The 20,609-nt window shown below is 37.5% G+C and overlaps 2 protein-coding genes across 8 annotated transcripts in view; one reads left to right on the top strand and one right to left on the bottom strand.

The window, feature by feature from the left end:
• The first annotated feature begins 1,781 nt into the window (after positions 1–1,781).
• On the top strand, positions 1,782–15,736 carry ano10b (anoctamin 10b). 7 transcript variants are annotated; one of them, XM_079809980.1, is made up of 16 exons: positions 1,782–1,915; positions 2,002–2,070; positions 2,159–2,262; positions 2,344–2,416; positions 3,230–3,437; positions 5,661–5,834; positions 6,088–6,228; positions 7,443–7,562; positions 7,978–8,616; positions 9,558–9,613; positions 9,809–9,883; positions 9,964–10,128; positions 10,211–10,402; positions 12,045–12,182; positions 14,282–14,398; positions 15,029–15,736. In XM_079809980.1, the coding sequence occupies exons 5-16, from the start codon at positions 3,245–3,247 to the stop codon at positions 15,086–15,088; spliced, it is 2,070 nt and encodes a 689-aa protein (XP_079666106.1). In that variant the 5' UTR covers positions 1,782–1,915; positions 2,002–2,070; positions 2,159–2,262; positions 2,344–2,416; positions 3,230–3,244; the 3' UTR covers positions 15,089–15,736. The 7 variants fall into 7 exon arrangements, with proteins under 7 accessions (XP_079666106.1, XP_079666109.1, XP_079666105.1 ...); XM_079809983.1 differs by having other exon boundaries at positions 1,801–1,915; positions 2,344–2,438; XM_079809979.1 differs by lacking the exons at positions 2,159–2,262; positions 2,344–2,416 and having other exon boundaries at positions 1,804–1,915.
• snrkb (SNF related kinase b) overlaps positions 15,730–20,609 on the bottom strand; it is a 24,696-nt gene continuing 19,816 nt past the window's right edge. The window contains exons 4-6 of the mRNA XM_079809978.1: positions 20,018–20,230; positions 19,204–19,320; positions 15,730–19,049 (exon numbers count right to left, since the gene is read on the bottom strand). Of these exons, the coding sequence (XP_079666104.1) occupies positions 17,873–19,049; positions 19,204–19,320; positions 20,018–20,230 (1,507 nt within the window). The 3' untranslated portion in view covers positions 15,730–17,872. The remainder of the gene's footprint in view (positions 19,050–19,203; positions 19,321–20,017; positions 20,231–20,609) is intronic.

The raw sequence follows: 20,609 nt of genomic DNA, 5'->3' as shown, positions 1-20,609 counted from the left end.
TAGGCCGTGGCATTTAAACGATGCCCAATTGGCACTAAGGGGCCTAAAGTGTGCCAAGAAAACATCCCCCACACCATTACACCACCACCACCAGCCTGCACAGTGGTAACAAGGCATGATGGATCCATGTTCTCATTCGGTTTACGCCAAATTCTGACTCTACCATCTGAATGTCTCAACAGAAATTGAGACTCATCAGACCAGGCAACATTTTTCCAGTCTTCAACTGTCCAATTTTGGTGAGCGTGTGCAAATTGTAGCCTCTTTTTCCTATTTGTAGTGGAGATGAGTGGTACCCGGTGGGGTCTTCTGCTGTTGTAGCCCATCCACCTCAAGGTTGTGCGTGTTGTGGCTTCACAAATGCTTTGCTGCATACCTCGGTTGTAATGAGTGGTTATTTCAGTCAAAGTTGCTCTTCTATCGGCTTGAATCAGTCGGCCCATTCTCCTCTGACCTCTAGCATCAACAAGGCATTTTCGCCCACAGGACTGCCGCATACTGGATGTTTTTCCCTTTTCACACCATTCTTTGTAAACCCTAGAAATGGTTGTGCGTGAAAATCCCAGTAACTGAGCAGATTGTGAAATACTCAGACCGGCCCGTCTGGCACCAACAACCATGCCACGCTCAAAATTGCTTAAATCACCTTTCTTTCCCATTCTGACATTCAGTTTGGAGTTCAGGAGGTTGTCTTAACCAGGACCACACCCCTAAATGCATTGAAGCAACTGCCATGTGATTGGTAGATTAGATAATTGCATTAATGAGAAATTGAACAGGCGTTCCTAATAATCCTTTAGGTGAGTGTATTATCCATTATAATAATATATGTATAATGTATAATATACATTTTAGATAATAAAATAAAAATTAACATGGTATTATTTATTATGAAACATTTAAATTATATCAGTTGAATTCATTAATTGTATAATATTATTTGCAGTTGTAAAATACTAAAACAAAATACATTTATAAATAAATAAAATAAAATAAGTTACTGGAAAAAACAAAAAAATTAATACAAAATGACCACAAATTATTTTTGTTTTGTCATAATTTTTTTTGTTTTAATACAATATATTTATTGTGTGTTATTTATATATTTATACATTATAGTAAAATATTTATAATGGATATTATAAAATAAAATAATCAGTTAATTTTATAACATTATTTGCAGTTTTAAAATACTAAATCAAAAAATTGAAAAAACTGAAAATGACCACAAATTAACTTTAATTTTGCAACACAGTGAATTTGTAATATTTTTAATAATATATGATACAATTATATTTATAGTGTTTAATGTTTATACATTATAATAAAATATCTATGATTTATAATGTATATTTTATGTTATAAAATAAAAAATTATATGGCATTATTTATTAGAAAAATATATGTGTTAAATGATATGAGTTAAATTCATTATTTTATAATACTTATACAATACTAAAACAAAAAAGACTGGAAAAATTAAAGTAAAATTAATTCGAAAATGACTACAAATCAATTTTTAGTTTTACTAGATAATATAAATATATAGTGTGTAAATATATTTGTAAGTTATAATAATAATGTAGAAATTAGAAAAATAAATGAGAAAATTACCCCTTGTCTGCACATGCTCATAGAATATACACTGTGCATTGTGCATATTGGGTATATTTTCTATCATATGATACAACATATACTGTAATTTTACAGTAGCCTACAGACTAGCCACATGCTATTTTCAAAAACAACAACATGGCAGGCAGTAGGACCCAGATGTGCACAGACAGCAGAAGAGCATTCACCATCAGAAAAAAATGAAAATGTCCCTCCACACCCTAAAGGCTGGGAGGAGAAACGTTCTGCTGCATTCCTGTTCTCTCCTAGTAAACCAGCGAATGGATTGGCTCTGAACAGGGTGAGTGAGTGTGGTCAACAACCCATCCTCGAAGTGTTTTGTACAGCGAGTGTGTGAGTTTTCACACTTCAGTTTGTTTCAAACAGCACATTTGAGGGGGTGTGAACATCAGCAACACTCGCAAGGGCTCAGAGAGAAGGTCCTGCCGTTGACAGGTAGCCTGCAGAACCGTTTCCTTTCCATTTATGTGACGTACACTCTCTCGCTCCTCTGTAACCTGCTCTCTTCCTGTTTATTTTTTAGTTTCACTCCCATCTGAGTTGAACGTACAACTTTTGCCATTTTGGCATTGTAAACAAAGACTGCAAACAAAGGATATGACCGCACTTGGCGCATTCAGCTCTTAAGTAACGAAGCTCTCTATAAGCTTGAATTATGTAGTTTAGTACGTACTTGACACTGTAAAAATATGTTTTGTTTTGTTTAAGCGTGTCTGTTATCTAGGCTTTCAGGAAGCCAGCTATCTGCTAGCTCACTCTCACGTGTCTGCATTTACTGGAGGTGATTTGAATTAACTGTATATGTATGTATTATTTTCATACGCCTCTGTATTTGCCTGATATAGCCTATATCGTTTTGGCTTTAATCTCTTGGCTCAGTTGTAAAAATTGTTTAATCATTATAGACACTGTTTATAGGCACTTTCACTGATGGCTCAAGATGTTTTTAAAGCACTAGAGCGACAAATATCATGTTTTTGTTGTAAAAACTATTATACATGTTTTATAAACTATAATATGACAAAATTAACATTTGCAAATGTTGGTATACCCCCTTAAAATTGTGATTTTGTCAACTATATTTAACAATTTAAATCAGACAACTGTCATAATTGTTCAGATTATTTTATGAATATGCATTTTAAAGTTAAAAATATATATTTTAAAGAATTTAAAGATTTTTTTATTGTATTTATACATTTTAAATATAATGTTTTTATATCACAAAATATAAATAGTATACATTTTAAATATAATAATACATTTAAATTTTAAATATGATACATTTAAACATTATAAATATAGTTTATTACTATAAAATAGCAAATTCACTCAAATCGGGAAATCGTTCTTTTCTCAACAAACATATTTAGTTTAATATATATATATATTGATATAATTACTATTATAATATTTAATAATATTATAGTTTTAATAATAATATTATAATTTATTATAATAATGAATAATAATATTTAAAAAAAATTGTTGACTTGGAAAATGCTGACTATTATGAAATATACAGTAAAATGAATAACACAGTGAGATACTACGAAAATTAAAATATAAAGAGACATACTCTCATGGGTTACAGTTCCACAGGGACACCATGACGTCCCAGAAGGAACCGCAAGAGAAATTACCCAAGGTGACAGGGCCCAGCTCATGGTCCCGGGTCAGTTGTCCCTGCTGTATCTCCAGCCACATAGAGCCTTTGGTTCTGATCCAGCTGGCTGAGAGCGTCCAGCCCATCACCAAACAGTGGATCATGTCCATGATATCAGCACCTGTGAAGGCTGGAGGTGAGAAGAACACTTTTTCATATTCACACGCGCTGCCCTGCGATTTTCACATCTGCATGCCAAACAATGTTGAGGGACACACAGACTCAATCAAATAATAGATCTCTCTCTCCAATAACTGCATATCAATGGCTCAAAACTTCGTTACAAGCTCTAAAATGATGTTTTGAAATTAGCTATGGAGGATTGGGACGAGATGCGTAAGAAATTAGTCCTAAACACAACCATTTTAAGAACAAACAAAAAAAAAAACAGACAAATGATACACCCCGGGTGTGCATTATTTTTCTAATAACCCAGCTAACAATTTTTCGGTTCCCAGAACGTTATTTTAACTTCCCCCTAACGTTACTACAACGTTCCCTTAACGTTATTCCAACATTATTTTAGTGTCCTAGCTCGACCATAGTGGCAATCCACTTGTCACTCAATTGGCCACGCCCTTAATTATGCAGAACTTTAAGGCTTAATATAATTTAAATGGATGAGTTATTAAAAAAATTCACCCCCCTCACAGTTGTCATGAAGGGCAAATTTAGCTGTATAGACCAAAACCCCTTTTGTACCAGGCTGTAAACATGTTTTTTCCTGCTGTAAAGTTGGTCATTTTAACTATGATTTTAACATGGGGGAGACACAGATTTGAGCCAGTCTCTAGTGGTCAGTCGATGAATTGCAATTTAAGTCACTTCCGTCATGCCTTCCAGAGAGACCGCGCTGCCGGACGCTGCCACTTGGTAATCATCCAGCATCAGCCTACCCGTGACCCATGGACGCCTATATCAGTATTACCATATCTCGTATTTATCTATTGTTTAATTAATAAAAAATAATCCGAGCACACCAACCATCATATGGAAGATAAAATAAAATGTGTCCATTAAAGCTACACTATGTAACTTTTCCGTCCACTAGAGGTCGCCTGTTCAAAACAAAGGCGTAGTTTGATGACGGCACGTTTGAGCGCAGAATCTCGGGACATGTGGTCTTCACCTCACAGCCGGTGGGAAACAGTCAGGATAGGACTCGGGCAGAAATCATGTTCATGGATGCGATTATTAACATTACTGTAGTCTGAAGCAGAGCAGGACCGAGTGTTGTGGAGCTGAGCAAGGCCGCAGGAGCGATTGAAGAGCGGGACTGTTATTATGGCATAGTCGCTGGCGGGACTTTTATTATGACACGGTTGACGGCGCCACTTCCTCTTTTCCAGTCATGAGTTTGAGGTAACGCAACTCTGTTTATCGTATTAGATATATCTGAGTGTGTTGAAAAGGAAGTTATGACGTTCGCTCGGCGGCTGCTATGACACTTGTTCACAATGCAGTGAGAGTAAAGTGTTTCACTGAATAAAACCGGAAACCGAGGGTGACGCAGATATGACGCAATCGACAGGCGACTCCCTCACACGCATAGCTCACACGTCCCGGTTCCTTGGTTAAAATAGCAATTTCCTCACAATTTACAAATAGTTGAAAACATTTGGGATATTCTAAGTACTCAACTGAACAAAATATATAACACTGGCCTAGTGGTTTCTGGATATTTTACTGCAAAAATCCTACATAGTTCACCTTTAACGTTAGGCTACCGCTAACTTACCTAGAATTGACATTTCTTCAGCACTAACAATGACTTCAACACTGGTTAAAAATATTACATATATTCACAAAAAATGAATACATTTAACTTAATTAGAATATCAGTAAAGCCTACATTTAGTTATTTCTTACCACAGACATGCTTCTTTTGATCCATAAACAAAAACTTGTCGATTATATCACAATGTTCTCTTCAATAAGGGTGTCAAATGTCTTCGAAATCATATTTTCTCTCATATCTATAATAATTATAAGTAATTATTCAATAAAGAGATCGATAAACGAGTCATCCATTCAGGCAGTAAAACGAAATGACCGTTAATATTTAAAATTTCGCGAGTAACGTTAGCTTATGCAGCTTTCTGTGGAAGATAGGAGAAAGCGCGTGCAGATCAGGTGCGCGCGCTAAATGAAGATAGAAACAAACCCACAAATGTATGATATCTGTGCTTTTCAGTTTTCACACTATGTTCTGGGAACGTTATTTCATGATTGTAAAAATAAACAAAAAAAACAGGATACTAACGTTAGGGGAACGTTGTGTTTGCTGGGAATTCAACGACCCTTTGTCGAATATTTATTATAAAAAATAAAATAATAACTCACTAACCTTGTTGTTTAGGGGCTCAACTGTTAGTTCACCCCGGAGAGGACATGAAAGGGGACATGATAGTTGTGGCGGCCCCTCGCTGTACTCTTCTTAGGGTGACTGAGGACCTTGGCCTCTGCAAAACCTATCAAGATGGAAACATGACGGCCTTCTCCTTCGATGACCGTGACAGCTTTTGCAACATTGGTGAGGACACACAGTAGGCCTACAATAAACGAAATAATACAGTCAAGATTGTGCTTGCTGACTGACATTGCCTCCATCTTAATTTGCATATATTTCTATGCAATAAAAGTTTGTTCTTCACTGTTGAATACTTTTAACTATCCATTTCGTTTTGATAACATTTTACAGAGTGTCTATCTATGTTAGCATGTAAATGTTAGCATCTGGCTAATGTTATTACCAAAAATGTGTTGTTATTTCACTCTTTCTGCAGATGACATGCAGAAATTCCTGACGCTGGCAGAGAGGCAGTACATAGTCAAATATGAGTTGGATTCCATGAGAGCCATGGAGGACCAGCGTATCCCAGGAATCCCAACACCCAAGGGGAAGTTGAAAGCCAGAGAGAGCATCTGTGAGTATGTGTATGTGCATGTGTATATATTTCACCTTCTTGGAATGAAAATGTAAGACATTTGTGCATAAAATACGATTAAAAATTTAAAGGTAATCACATTTATTTTCAACTGGGTGTGTTTGGATCATACTATCATAATCATTTGCAGCTGCCTGCCGTATGTGTACAGTATGCATGTTTTCTTTGTATGTTTGGCAGAGTGTGTAGTATTCAACATCCCACAATGCAGTGCACACATGACCATGCATGTAAAGAATTACTGAGAAACAATATCAACTGTGGCTGTGTCCGAAATCGCATACTCTCTGTTATTTTAAACAACTACTTACTTGGCGAGCACTAAACAATGTTATATATAGTTTGTTGTGTCAGATGTGTCACTTCACTGCTATTCACAAATCCTCTCCCGTGGCCCCATGGGATAGTAAAGTGCCCATCGAATGCGCACTTCAGAATCTCGCCGGAAGAAGTAGATCATCCGGGTACTTTTTTGACTTCTCTTTTATGAGTACTGTGAATTCGGACATCTTTTGTCACATTCTGTTTTTCGCCTTTTATAGAAGGATGCTATTTTGGATGCAGCCTGTGATTAGCTCATTAATTGCTTGGGCTGTCTCATTTTATTTCCAACAACTTTATTTAAACATTTAAGGTTGCATATTGTTTTGCAGACTATACTTTTATACAGCAGCAGACATTATACAGTGTATTTTAGTAAACAGTATGCTAGTTTTCTATTCATAACATGCATTTCCATGAGTAGCCAGCAGGCTCCACTCTCCTCTCTCTCTGAACTGCTTAGTCACTGCATGCGGCTCTATCTATCTATCTATCTATCTATCTATCTATCTATCTATCTATCTATCTATCTATCTATCTATCTATCTATCTATCTATCTATCTATCTATCTATCTATCTATCTATTTATCTATCTATCTATCTATCTGTCTGTCTGTCTGTCTGTCTGTCTGTCTGTCTGTCTGTCTGTCTGTCTGTCTGTCTGTCTGTCTGTCTGTCTGTCTGTCTGTCTGTCTGTCTGTCTGTCTGTCTGTCTGTCTGTCTGTCTGTCTGTCTGTCTGTCTGTCTGTCTGTCTATCTATCTATCTATCTATCTATCTATCTATCTATCTATCTATCTATCATACGTCCATCCATCCATCCATCCATCCATCCATCCATCCATCCATTCCTTTCTCTCTCTGCGCTGCAGTACAGAAGCTGGAGAAAGCAGGCGTGATCCGTAACATCACTCCTCTACACGAGCAGAAGCTTCTGACGGCTCTGGGGAAGCAGTGGTACTCTCAGAAGAGTCTGTGGGGGCAGCCTTTAGGTACAAACACACACATTCACGTGACTTAACTAATCCGACATTTAGTATGCATTCTTTTTCTCTACCCATCCAGTACTTAAAATTATATTTAATTATCTTTCGGTCAGGACCATTTAATTTACCATTTAAAACTAAAACTCATAAATGTATTATGTAATTATATACATGCTAATGAATATGAAAATATAAAAATAAATAACAATGTAGTTTATATATGTGTGATATTTGCATGTATTTTCATTCACTGTTATGGTGGAAAGCCGTGAGATGCTTAGCTTCTTAATTTTAGCTTTGGTTGTAGTTAACTTAATATTGTATTTTAATTTATATTAATTCACATTTTTATATATATGTAAAATTGCTATTTTAATTGTAACACTAATATTTTACTCTCTCTCTCTCTCTCTCTCTACAGACTCCATCCATTCTTATTTTGGTGGCACTATAGCCTATTATTTCAGCTTCTTGGACTTCTACACTTTGTCGTTGTTTCCTCCAGCCATTCTGGGCGTCTTCATCACCTTTTTCCTCCCAAGTGCAAACTTCTCCAGTGGAAATAAAACGGACAGCGAGCCGACAGCACCGAAGGCCGACGATGACCAGCCTTCAGTCAGCTCCTACATGGTGCAGGCAGTCTTCAGCATGCTGTGGTCCACGATATTCATGGAGCTGTGGAAGAGGAGGAGTGCGGCCTTGTCCTTTCGTTGGGGCACTTTCAATTTAGCCGAACAATTCCAAGAGCCCCGTCCGGGTTTCCATGGAGAACTAGGCACCAATCCGGTCACAGGCAGACTGGAGCCGCTGTTTCCTGAATGGAAGAGGAGGCTTAGGATGGGTCTGGTGTCAGTGCCCGTGGTCGGGGTGTTTTTGGGTCTGGTGGTCATGGGGATGGCAGGTTTCTATTTCTTTGAGCGCCTGTTCTCAAACTGGCACAAAGAATCAGGATCATACTTCACAGCAGTCTTGCTATATCTCCCTTCTATATCCCATATAGTCTACACCAATGTGCTGGGGAATATATATCGTAACGTGGCCCTGCAGCTAACAGAATCAGGTACTCAGGATTATATATCTCTCATTGAATTACATTACTTCATATATATATTGACAATGATCATTTAATGATACACTTCAAAAAATGCTTTTCTTACTTAGTATTTTTGTCTTGTTTTCAGTCCAAATATCTAAAAAATCTTACACTGAGAAGCATTTACTAGACAAGCAAAAGTTTTTGTCTTATTTGGGGGGAAAATAACTCAAAATTAAAGTTTTTGCTTAAAATAAGCAAATTAATCTGACAATGGGGTAAGCAAAAGAATCTTGTTTTCTGTTTGAATTAAGATTATTTTGTTTACCCCAATGGCAGATTATTTTGCTTATTTTAAGCAAAAACTCCCTTCATTTTGAGTTATTTTCCCCCCAAATAAGACAAAAACTTTTGCTTGTCTGTCTAGTAAATGCTTCTTAATGTAAGATTTGTTTTTAATATTTGGACTGAAAACAAGACAACAATACTAAATAAGAAAAGCATTTTTTGCAGTGTAGATAATATTTTAATGTTAAGTATATATAACATATAATAAATTATAATATAAATGTGATGATATCATATTTTCATATTTAGCAAAATGTTAAAATATCATTAGTATATCATAAATAGGCTATAGTAAATATTGGACACCAGTGACTTTTGAGTAAATATTCTGTAAGTAATAAAAATGTATTATAAAATAAAATGTTTAAATGTAAACAAATATAAAATTATAGAAATATGAAAACACAACATTCTCTCTCCTTTCAGAAATTATAGGGATCTTTTGATAAATTATATTATAATAAATTATAAATATGATATACTGATGATGTCATATTTTCAGATTTTTTAAGTATATATATATATATTTAATTTAAAATAAAAGTATTAATTTTATTCTTATTATATAAGAAAACAAAACAAAAATTAAATTAACTATAACTAACTCGCTCTCCTTTCAGAAAATCATAGGGAGGAATCATCTTTTGATTATCATCATACGACCAAAGTCCTTGTGGTGAGTTTTATAGTTCTCCATTTGAACTTATTTTTTCCACCTTTCTGTCTTTATTTCCTTCCATCTCTGAGATGTAAAAGGACCTGTTAGTCTGTACATTATTGCAGAGATCTGTATATGTCCAGACCAGAATTTTCTGTAGGACTAAATTAAAACGTCCCATTTGCCTTATCTGTCTCTCTTTCTCTCATTCAGTTCACCTTTTTCAATAACTTTGCTGTGCTGTTCCACATTGCCTTCTTCAAAGAGGACATGCCTCTACTGCGCAAGGTGAGAATTTCCTTACGCTTGCATTTAATTGTAATAACATTTACATTTGCTGAACAAAATACCCTTGATTTCGTCCACAGAGACTGGCCTCTCTTCTGCTCATCACCCAGCTAGTGAATCAGTTCACTGAGGTGGTGGTTCCTTTCCTTGTGGACCGTTTCCTCAAATCTGCAGACAGAAACCTGAAGGAAGATGATCCAGAGGTGGACCATCTCCAGGCTCAAGGCAGCCTGCCAACTTTCCCAGTGAGTAGCAATCAAATATGCTCAAATATCAAGAATAGAAGAATTAGATTTTTCTTAAATTCTCAATCTTGTTCCTCTTAAGGGGCTGTTTGCCGAGTACATCGAGCTGCTTGTTCAGTTTGGCTACTTGAGTCTTTTCTCTTGCGTCTATCCTCTCACTGCCCCTCTGTTACTGCTCAACAACCTCACAGAGATCCGCACAGATGCCTACAAGCTCTGCAAGCTCTTCAACAAGCCCTTTTCTGCCCCTGTGGCCAACATGGGAGTATGGCAGGTCAGAAATATGTACTTCATATAACAGTGTTCATACAGGCATTCCATCAGATTTGGAACAGTATATATTCTGATTGATTTGAAGTAATTGGGTAAATCAAAGTATTTGACATAAAAGAAAAATCACACTTATGAAGTAAAAAAAAAATGCCCCTGGGAATCAATTGCAAGAGGTCCCTTAACCCTCTGGGGTTCTTCATTTATGGGTCATACTCAGGACCTTCGGGTCAAAAATGACCCGGAGGGCGGGATTAAGATAAAAAAGATTTGAGTAAAATAAATGAAATATATTTTTGTTCAATAATATTTTTTCTTTTCTTTTTTGGTGTTTTGAGATAATTTTATGATTTATAATTAATATTTATGCAATAATTATGACCCATTTTTTCCCCATTGAATATAATAAAAAAATTATATATATATACACTTTTTTTTTTTTAAATTAAAGCTGTATTTCATTTTAGAGTCAAGCCTAGGCCTCTTGAAAGCAATTTTTTTAATGAGATCGGTGCCATCCGGTGGACACATTGAGCACTTTTATCACGCAATAGCACATTTTTACCACTATAGTGGATCTTGCGTTTTATAATAAATAAAAAAAAATCGTAGCTTCATCGGAATGGTCCGAAACCTGGTGACTTTATTGGTACTTGGTATATGAACACCCAAAACAATTGGGGACAGGATTTGAAAAGTCTAAGTGGTCGTAAAAAAAAATTTTCACACTCAGGACCTTCGGGTCAAAAATGACCCCCATAGGAATGGGATGGGAAATTGGCAAAAATATGAAAATACAGAGTTTTTTTGTGCCTACAATCTACAAATCAGACAGGATGCAGAAAAAAAGGACTCAACAGTGAAGGGGTGAATCTCTAAAACATCAAGAGTGCAAAACAAAAACTCACCACACACACACTTATACACACAAAAACACACGCACACACAAATGAACGCGTGCCATTCCAAAAGCTAATTGTGTTTTTGTGTGTGTGTGTGTGAGTTTTTTGCACTCTTGATGTTTTAGAGATTCACCCCTTCACTGTTGAGGCTGATTTGTAGATTGTATGCACAAAAAACTCTGTACTTTCATATTTTTGCCAATTTCCCATTTATTTCCTATGGGGGTCACTTTTGACCCGAAGGTCCTGAGTGTAAATATTTTTTTTACAACCACTTAGACTTTTCAAATCCTGTCCCCAATTTGTTTGGGTGTTCATATACCAAGTACCAATATAAAGTCACCAAGTTTCGGACCATTCCGATGAAGCTACGATTTTTTACGATTTTTTTTATAAAACGCTCAAGTACCCACGAGGGTTAATGGAAAAGTTAACGTGGGGTAACGTCTGGCAGTTGGTAGCTTCTTAGATGTAAATTACAGAAATGAAAAAAATAAATGTGACTGTTTTTGGGGAATTCAAATATGGACGTTATCTTGTTGATAGTGCCTGATTTGAAATTTGAACATGGATTTTTATTCTTATTTTACATGTATACAGAGATGTTTCATGGAACGTTAGGTCATTGATATTTGCCTTAAAAGTCATGGAAAGGTCATGGAAATGTATTGGTAGAAATGTGTGTGAACCCTGATATTCAAATGCTTTTTGAGTCCTAATGTGTGTCTTTGTCTTTTTTTACAGCTGGCGTTTGAGGTGCTGAGCTTCATCTCGGTCATATCTAACTGCTGGCTGTTGCTTCTATCCCCACGTGTGAGGGAACTCACACAGGAAGCCGGCCTTAGCAGCAGCAAAGTTCTAGTCATTGCCGTCATTGTGGAGGTTAGAGAACATTTTGGTACAGCCTCAGAAATAATTCATCCAAAAATTAAAATAGTGACCACAAGGTCCAAAAAGGACAAAACATTTGCCTTTTGTGTACCACATATGGGTTTGGAATGGCATGAGGGTAAAAGGTGACCAAATTTAAATTTTTGGGTGAACTATTTCTTTAAATGAATTTGACTTAAAGGTAGGGTAGGTAAGATTAGCTTAAAAAACTTTTTTTCCAAATTTGTTTAAACTTTCTTTATTTGTTTAAACTTTCTTTTTAACTTTCTTTATTCTTTATCAATACATAATTAAAATTCAAGTACTCTGAAAAAGAAAGTATAAAAATTGAGTGTCTGTAGACCTCTCACGGCTGTTTTAAAGACAGCTCATTATTTCCATTCACTCCACCTTCTCCCTTCTGGGCTCTTTCCAAAGCCACGCCTCCAAAACACATGAACGCGCTACGCGACCGCGATCAGCTCAGCTAAAAGACGCTTTATTTACCTGAGGCGAGCGGAGAAGAAGTGCATGTAGTGACATCATGTCAGAATCACATGTAATAAAAAATCTAACTTTATCATTATGAATATAAACAAATAAGATGTCTTTTAGTACTCACTATCAAGCTAGAATAACGATACTGGTAAAGTTTAAAATACACACACAACACAGTGTCTACGACACACACAGATACAAGATAAAAACATCAACATAAACATTGGTAGAATATATAAAAACAAACCGCGGAAATAAACGTGCAGGTAAAGTTCCCGGTGAACATGGTAAAAGAGTTTAGACAGAGGGTAGTAGCTAAAGCTAACTTAGTTATAAAAAAAGTTCCTGTATGCGGTGTACTAGCTTTTACACATGCATTTTGTTATCTAAAGTTACATTTTGCGAAATTCAACACGACAGCGATCAACTTGAGCTAAGCATATTGAGTATTTATCATCTCTACTAATGGTTCGCTAAGTGTATAACATTGTAACTTTATGCTAAGTAATGTTATGTTAGCTATATTAGGCAGCTACGTGTGCTAGTGAGACATGCTTCATGAAAACATAAACCAAAAAAATGTATAATCAAAATGAAAGATTACCTGTCAAGCAGAAATACAGCCTCTTGAACTCCTCAAATCAAACGGGTGCGCCAGGGTTGCCAGGTTTTCACAACAAAATCCGCCCAATTGCTACTCAAAACTAGCCCAAAACAAGCCCAATCATGTTTCTCCGGTAAAAATCGCATTTGGGGGGTAAAATATGTGTCTTTTTCGTAGGGCTGCCTGCTAAAATTCGCAAATCCCGGGGCAAAATATCACATAATTGGGGTCGCTTCAACCCGCGGACATGAAAAACAGCCCGCGGCAACAGTGTTTGAAGTAGCCTGACTTGGCAACACTGGGGTGCGCGCATGTGGGCAGATCCTGTAGCAAAAGCGGCGGTAGCCATGGTAGCGAGAGAGAGTGACAGTCGCCCAAGCCAATCACTTGTTGTCGAGTCACTCGATTTTTATACTCTCTTTTTCAGAGTACTTAAATTTTAATTATGTATTGACATATAAAGAAAGTTTAAACAAATTTGGACAAAAGTGTTTTAGATCATTCTTACCTACCCTACCTTTAAGTTCAAGTCATGTTGGAAAGAGTTAAACGCACATGAACGGCAACACAAAGTCATAATTATGAGTGAGAAACTGGATTTTCTTTGAGCCCAGAGTTTTAGAATTGGAGGTCCTTGAGAAAACATGGCGGATGCTATAGATACGGATGCAGCATCTTAAATCAATTAAATAGTTTTTTTTTTTTTCATTTACAATTAAAGTTGCATATGCATACAACAGTATTATACAATTACGATATAATATATATCAATATTTTTAAAGGTGCCGAACCTTCATAAATTGAATAAAAACACAAAAAAGCAAAAACACACTTTTTTTGTCGAAGAGGTACATCAGTATCTTGCTCTGATCAAAGTGATTTGACATCGTAATTATGACTTCCCAAATTATAAATATTATGAATTTCCCAGAAGGACTTGAACACACCATAAGCAAGCTAGCATTTATCTGAAATGAATGAATGTTGTGTCTTGTTTGTTTTGTTCTAGCACGCCCTGATCATGGTGAAGATGATTTTGGCCCTCATGATTCCTGATGAACCGGATTGGGTCCGAATCAAGAGAGAACAAATCGAGTATCACTCCATGCAAGCGCTTAAGAAACAGGTACCACTTTTGCTTACTGTTAGCATTTTAGCATGCTGCTACTTTGTTTAACAATGTATATTACATTTAAAATCTTTATCTATATGCAGGTACCACTTTTGTTAACTGTTAACATTTGAGCATGCTGCTACTTTAACAATGTATAATACATTTAAAGTCTTTATCTATATACAGACACCACTTCTACTGTTAGCATTTTAGCATGCTGCTACTTTAACAATGTATAATACATTTAAAGTCTTTATCTATGTACAGGTACCACTTCTACTGTTAGCATTTTAGCATGCTGCTACTTTGCTAAGAATGTATATTACATTTAATGTCTTTAAAAGGTGAGAAAAAAGTACAGCAGTAAGTTATTACAGTCACCATTATACTATTTTTTAGCTGTTAGCATATAGTTAGCAATAAAGACATTTTCAGCAATCTATTTCCCAATATTAATAAAGCTGACAGAACGCTAATGTTATCTGTCTTCATTACTTTGTGACTCAATTTAATCTTGTTTCTCATGGCTCATGAAGACAGGCCTGATGCGATTAACCAAACAATTCATTTAAAATCTAATGTATGTTATGGACTGTTTACATAACTAAAAAAAAAATGTCATTAACTTTGTTTCCCCCACAGAGGATCAAGAGCTCTCGTGTGGATGATAAACTCTCTCCGAAGGCCAAAATGGGAGAGTGACCAGGGACTATTTCCATGGAGACAAACACAAAAGGGAGGTGCTTAGCTATGAAGTCACATCACTTAGCCACTGTATACTTAGCCTGCTAATGTACCATATGGCACAGTTTACCAAAGATAGCTTCTACAGTTTACAGGGTGTTTATGCACCAGTTAATGATTGTTTGCGTCAGTGGTACCTTTTTGAAAACTGATTATTAAGGTCAAGGAAGATAAAATTATGATCGTGGGTTAACATAGACCCATATTGTGCTGTATTAATGATTTTAAAAGAATAGTTCACCACAATCACTATTGTATAGATCTTTTAATATTTGTTTCGGGTTGATTTGTTTGTATATTTGTTTTGACTCATTTTTGTGTAAATATATTGTGACAATTTTAACTGACTGGTTTTACCCTCGATTGTATTTTACATTTCATCAAAACTGACTGTATTCTTACAACCGGTTTTGCTGGTATAAATAACCACGCAATGCTTGCTTCACTGAATATGCCATGTAAATGTATTTTGATGTAAGTGGCCTTGAAGAAACGAATAATAAATATTCAAATGGCTTTAAACTGAGAAAGCCACGTCATGTATCACTGTGGTCTTGTGCACTAATTCATTGAAGAAGAAAAAATACAACGACACAAGAGCAGTTTAATCAGTTTTAATAAATAAATATAAAAATAAATTAATCTCATTGAGACAGTCATAGTTTTCGTAAGGGTCAATGGGACTATAGACAAACCAAAATCAAACCAAAAACTGTTGTGAAGTGATTACAGATGCTTTGAAGGATGGAGACCCATGTCAAATGAGTAACATCAAAATAAGAAGAAAATTCTGATTATGAAAAATATAGTGCACGTCTGGCTTTATATCGCTCTACCATCCGATTGGTTCAGAAGGTTGTACTTACAAAACATCGCAGGTCAGGACGGTTGTTCCTAGTTTAACCTTTGTATCGGAATGAAAATTCAATTTCACATTACAGAGATGTAATTTAACCCTTGATATCTCTCCCCAAAGCACCATCATTACATCTATTCTTGTGCATTTGGTCAAGCTTATCTGTGGTCCAAGATATTGTTAAAAAGAAGAAAAAAAAAGTGTATTCGACATTTACATTGACTAGTGACAGGTGTACTGTGTATAGCGCAGAAACTCACGAACATGTGAAGTGACTGAATAACTTTGACGTCTTTTAGAGTACCAAAGTAACAGTAACCATAGTCACACCTGCTATCTAAATGTCTACGTGATGGTGTTTAGGCTGTTTAGGAGGTAAAAACAGTAGCAACCGCTAGCTTCACTCATGCCAAAGGCTGGATTTTCTCGATGTACACGTTAAGCTAGGCTCAGCTACGCAATTTAGCGTTACGTTAGCATACAGCTCTGCAAATGTATTTACAACTATGACACAAGAAACTATACGATCTTTGTCGATCATCAAACTAGTGTCATAAGAGTCGCTACGTTCATTGAATAAGATCTAAAATGGAAGGATTGAAATGTTTGTACTTATACGGTGCAAGGGTCAAAATACAACATCATACCAAGAGCATAACGTTCAAAAAAAATATATACACTGTACATGAAAGGATATTTTAAAGAGCTTGTCTCCTTACAACAAAAATGCACCCAAATGATTAAACAAAAATAGATGTTCAATGTTATGTAATTAATCTCCCGCGCATATCTCACGTAAAAAAACAAAAAGAGGAACAAAAGATATGTCTTTGTCACCATCTTTCCAAAAAACCCTTGATAACTCTCTAATATTTGATAAAAGCTTTGTAATATTTCCAAGAATTAGCAGTTTTAAAACAAACTCCAAAATACAGCTCCAGGAAGACCAGTCTTACGTTTTTTGTGTAATATTGTGTCCATTTCACAAAAAGTCTCGCTATAATCTCTCAGAATAATCTCTGTTTGGACCCTCTCTTTGTTTTTTTTAAAAATATATCACAGATATATTTAGCATCTTTCCCTGGTCAGTCCCCAGCTCACAAAATGCGAATGTTATAATGCTAAGCTGTTCTCATTTAGCATGCTCTCATAACCATGCTCCCAAACTGTCAATGTTCACTGTATCAATGTGGCGAACCGCTTCCTGCCCCACTGCCTGACGGTGAAGATGCAAGCTAACATGCTAGCATGAGACAGTGGTGCGGAAACTTCAACAAAGCCACAACATGCAACTTCTTCAAAGTTCTGTGAGTAAAGAACGTCGCCTCACAGTCAACGGCATAAACAACCCAACTGAATGACAATAAACTTGTTAGGACTACTATACTGACTGGGCGGCTAGTTCTTGAGCCTAAATGGCTTCTGTTGTGACTGTTCACCGTGTGTAGCCTTTTTCTGTCTCACTGTGAAGCATGATCTTCAGTCACTCGTTTAGTGATATGACTTAACTCCGTTGTACTCTTAATGTGGTAAAGATATTACAGTGCAAAATGACAAGTCATTGAATTAAAGCTTCTACGCTAGCAAGACATATGCTACTTCTAATAAAATTCTCTGAGATAGCACAGAATATAGTGAGCAGTGTCAGTAGATACAGGTGTTCATATACACAGCATTGTCAAAAGGTTAACTGTCTTACAGGAAAGCAGCAATGAATGCTGGGTAGGGAAAGAAAATAAAGATATACAGTTAGTAGATCGTGTGGGAAAGCACCTCTGAGGTTACAGTATGAGGCGAGAACACACTTATTCTTTTAGTGTCCAGAAAGTTGCAGAGATTGGAGGGCTTCTATTGCCAGTTTGTTCTTTGATCTCGGGATCCAATCTCTACAAGACGTGGCAGCAGTTATACTGTGCAAATGGTAGAAGCTTTTCTTTAGAGGTGGGTTGGATGTTGAAGGACAAGGCTTTCTCACAGAGTGGGAACTGCAGAAGACGTTCTCGCAAGTTCACGTTCTTGACCTTGCTGGGGTCGGCCCGAATAGCAGAGTCAGTACTTGTGTCCCTGGTGCCTTGGAGCCCCTTCTGAGGTTTAGGTTGTACATCCTCAGTTTTCTCGACTTCTGCCGCAGTCTTACGCATCTCCACCCCATCGGGACCCAGGTCCACACAGTGGTTCCTTGGCAGGGACCTTGGGGAACCACAAGGGGTTGACACCACCCCGACATCGAGCAGTCGAGATTTGGCTAGGGTATTATTGTTATTTTCTAGAGTGTCCTTTGAAGGTTCTGGCTGTCCCCAGCAGCACTGTACAACATCCAGTGTGGGAGCTGGTGGAAGTCCATATATATTTGGATCTTGAATCTTTTCTCCTTCTTGCTCATCTAAAGACAAGCTAGGGTGGATGAAAACATCCGTATCGCTTCCTCTACCTGGTTGTTTTGTGTGGTTGGACTCTTCCACATGGGCTTCAGTCTTTGAGGGCGTCTCTACCTGATGTTCCATTGAGCCAGAAGAGATGTTAGACACTAATTCTGAAGGCTTCTTCTGCTCTTCTGTGAATTCCGACCCTTCATCAAGTTCCTCCTCCTCGGCCAGAGTTTCACAGTTTCCCATCACTTTACTTGACGGCCTCGTCTGAGTCTCTGATTGCAAAGATATTCTAGAATGTTTCAACGATAGATCTGTCGGAGGAAACGGATCCAGTTTACCAGGTGCCACCTCAAGCTTCACCTCATCCTCGTTCTGCTCCTTTTCATCGTCTTCATCCTCTTCTTCTTCACAGATCTGGTGTAAGGCTCCAAGGCTCTTGACAGTAGGTTGGTCTGGAGGTAGAGGGCGCAAACTGAGGCTCAAGCATGGAGCTGTGCTGCAAAAGTCACTGAAGGAGTTGTCGTGACGGTTGGGTTTGGGAGCCAGCAGATCCCCAGACTCGCTCACACCGCGTCGGACATAGCCGGAAGACAGAGAGCCGAGAGGTGCTAAGGGACCCAGAGGTGCTCCTCTTAGTGTATCAGTCCGGGGCACTTGGCTCACCAAGTCCAGTGGTTCCGACATGGGTCTCCTGTAGCGAGAGGAAATAACACTACTTAGTACAATGTATTAGGAACCTTAAGGTACCAAGGGTTATGTGGTAAGATTAGTTCCACCACATAAGAAGATAAAAGACCTTCAGAAACAGAATTATCCAAAATATGTTTAAGAAGACTAGGACTTACTGTGTATGTCTTTGTTCAGGAGTGAGACTTGACTGCTCTTGCTTTTCTCGAAGGAGTCGCTCTCCCAGCAAGTAGTACGTGGCTGTGATGTGGTTATATCGGTCAGCCTCCAAAGCTCTATCACACAAAAATGTATTTGTATTAACTTATGGCTCGTTTCCACCGAAAGGTATGGTACAGTACAGTATGGTACGCAATTATTTCTGTTTGTGAATGGTACAAAAATCCACTTTTTTGGGACCCTTCCATTGGGGTACCTAGCACAGTAGTCCGGTACCTAAAGGTGCGCATGCTTTTTCAGCTGTGTTTTTCCTTGCAGCCTTTGCTCAAACAAAGCTTGTCTTCTTGTGACAAACAGCCACATGCCGAGAAGCAAGAACAGGGGTGGGCAATTCCAGGCCTCGAGGGCCACTGTCCTGTAGAGTTTAGCTCCAACCCTGATAAAACTCACCTGCCTGTAGCCTTCTAGTAATCCTGAAGACATTGATTAGCTGGTTCAGGCGTGTTTGATTAGGGTTGGAGCTAAACTCTGCAGGACATTGCCCCTCGAGGATTGGAATTGCCCACCCCTGAGAAAGTTCTAACAAGATCTGCTGTATGTCCCCGATTGTTGATTGCTATGTCGCTTTCTTCTTCGCGCGAGAATGCCGTTGATCACTACACCACGCCTATCAAGTAGGAGTACTGTTGGTAGTGGAAACGCAGCCGGATCAGGGTTCACCGTTGCGAATCATACTGTACTGTACCGCTCTGTGGAATTATATAATGCAATGGACCAATAGAAAATATCCAAGAAGAATAAAAAGATACCCACTCTTGGATGACATCTCGGTCAGCGATGCTGCCACTGGTCATGGCCTGGAGTATGAACTCATGCTCCTCGGGTAACAAACTGCGGTGAGAGGTAAGCGGGGCGGCTGTGTATCCGGCAGGCGAAGGGTCAACACCTTGCAACCAAGGGTGGCCCTCTATCTCTGTGAGAGATGCCCGCTTAGCTGGATCCCTCTGCAGCATACGTGAAATCAAACTAAAAGGAAAAAAAGAAAATAAGAGGGAGAGAATGATGAGAGATTGTTATTCCTTTTTTACCAGAGCAGAATGAGAACATCAGACGTGACCGAAATGAGAAAAATCCTGTCTCAAATAGACTTGATTTTGTCACCTCTCATCACACTTGTCTCCATCTCACTTCATTTCGATCTTCACTCTACTTGCAATTTTCATACTTTCCTTTTCTAGCAATCTTAATAAATATTCTCTGCCTGGCTGACAGACGATGATTGCACAGGCGCATCTTGCCGTCAGAGGAGAAGGAATGAAAAGGAAGTGCTTATCTTTCTGCTGTTTAATATTCATGAGCACCTGCAGAGAATTGGTGCTTCAGTGAGGCGAACTGAAAGAATACG

Source organism: Gobio gobio (genome assembly GCF_949357685.1).
Source record: "Gobio gobio genome assembly, chromosome: 25".
Taxonomy (NCBI): Eukaryota; Metazoa; Chordata; class Actinopteri; order Cypriniformes; family Gobionidae; genus Gobio; species Gobio gobio.
The sequence above is the reverse complement of the archived record's forward strand: the minus strand, read 5'-3'. Positions and strand labels throughout refer to the sequence as shown.

Bases quoted from the DNA above. Each gene is read 5' to 3' on its own strand.
- ano10b (XM_079809980.1), top strand. From the start codon at position 3,245: ATGACGTCCCAGAAGGAACCGCAAGAGAAATTACCCAAGGTGACAGGG. The intron at 5,835-6,087 runs GTGAGGACACAC...CTCTTTCTGCAG, and splicing joins TGACAGCTTTTGCAACATTG to ATGACATGCAGAAATTCCTG. The intron at 9,614-9,808 runs GTGAGTTTTATA...TCTCTCATTCAG, and splicing joins ATACGACCAAAGTCCTTGTG to TTCACCTTTTTCAATAACTT.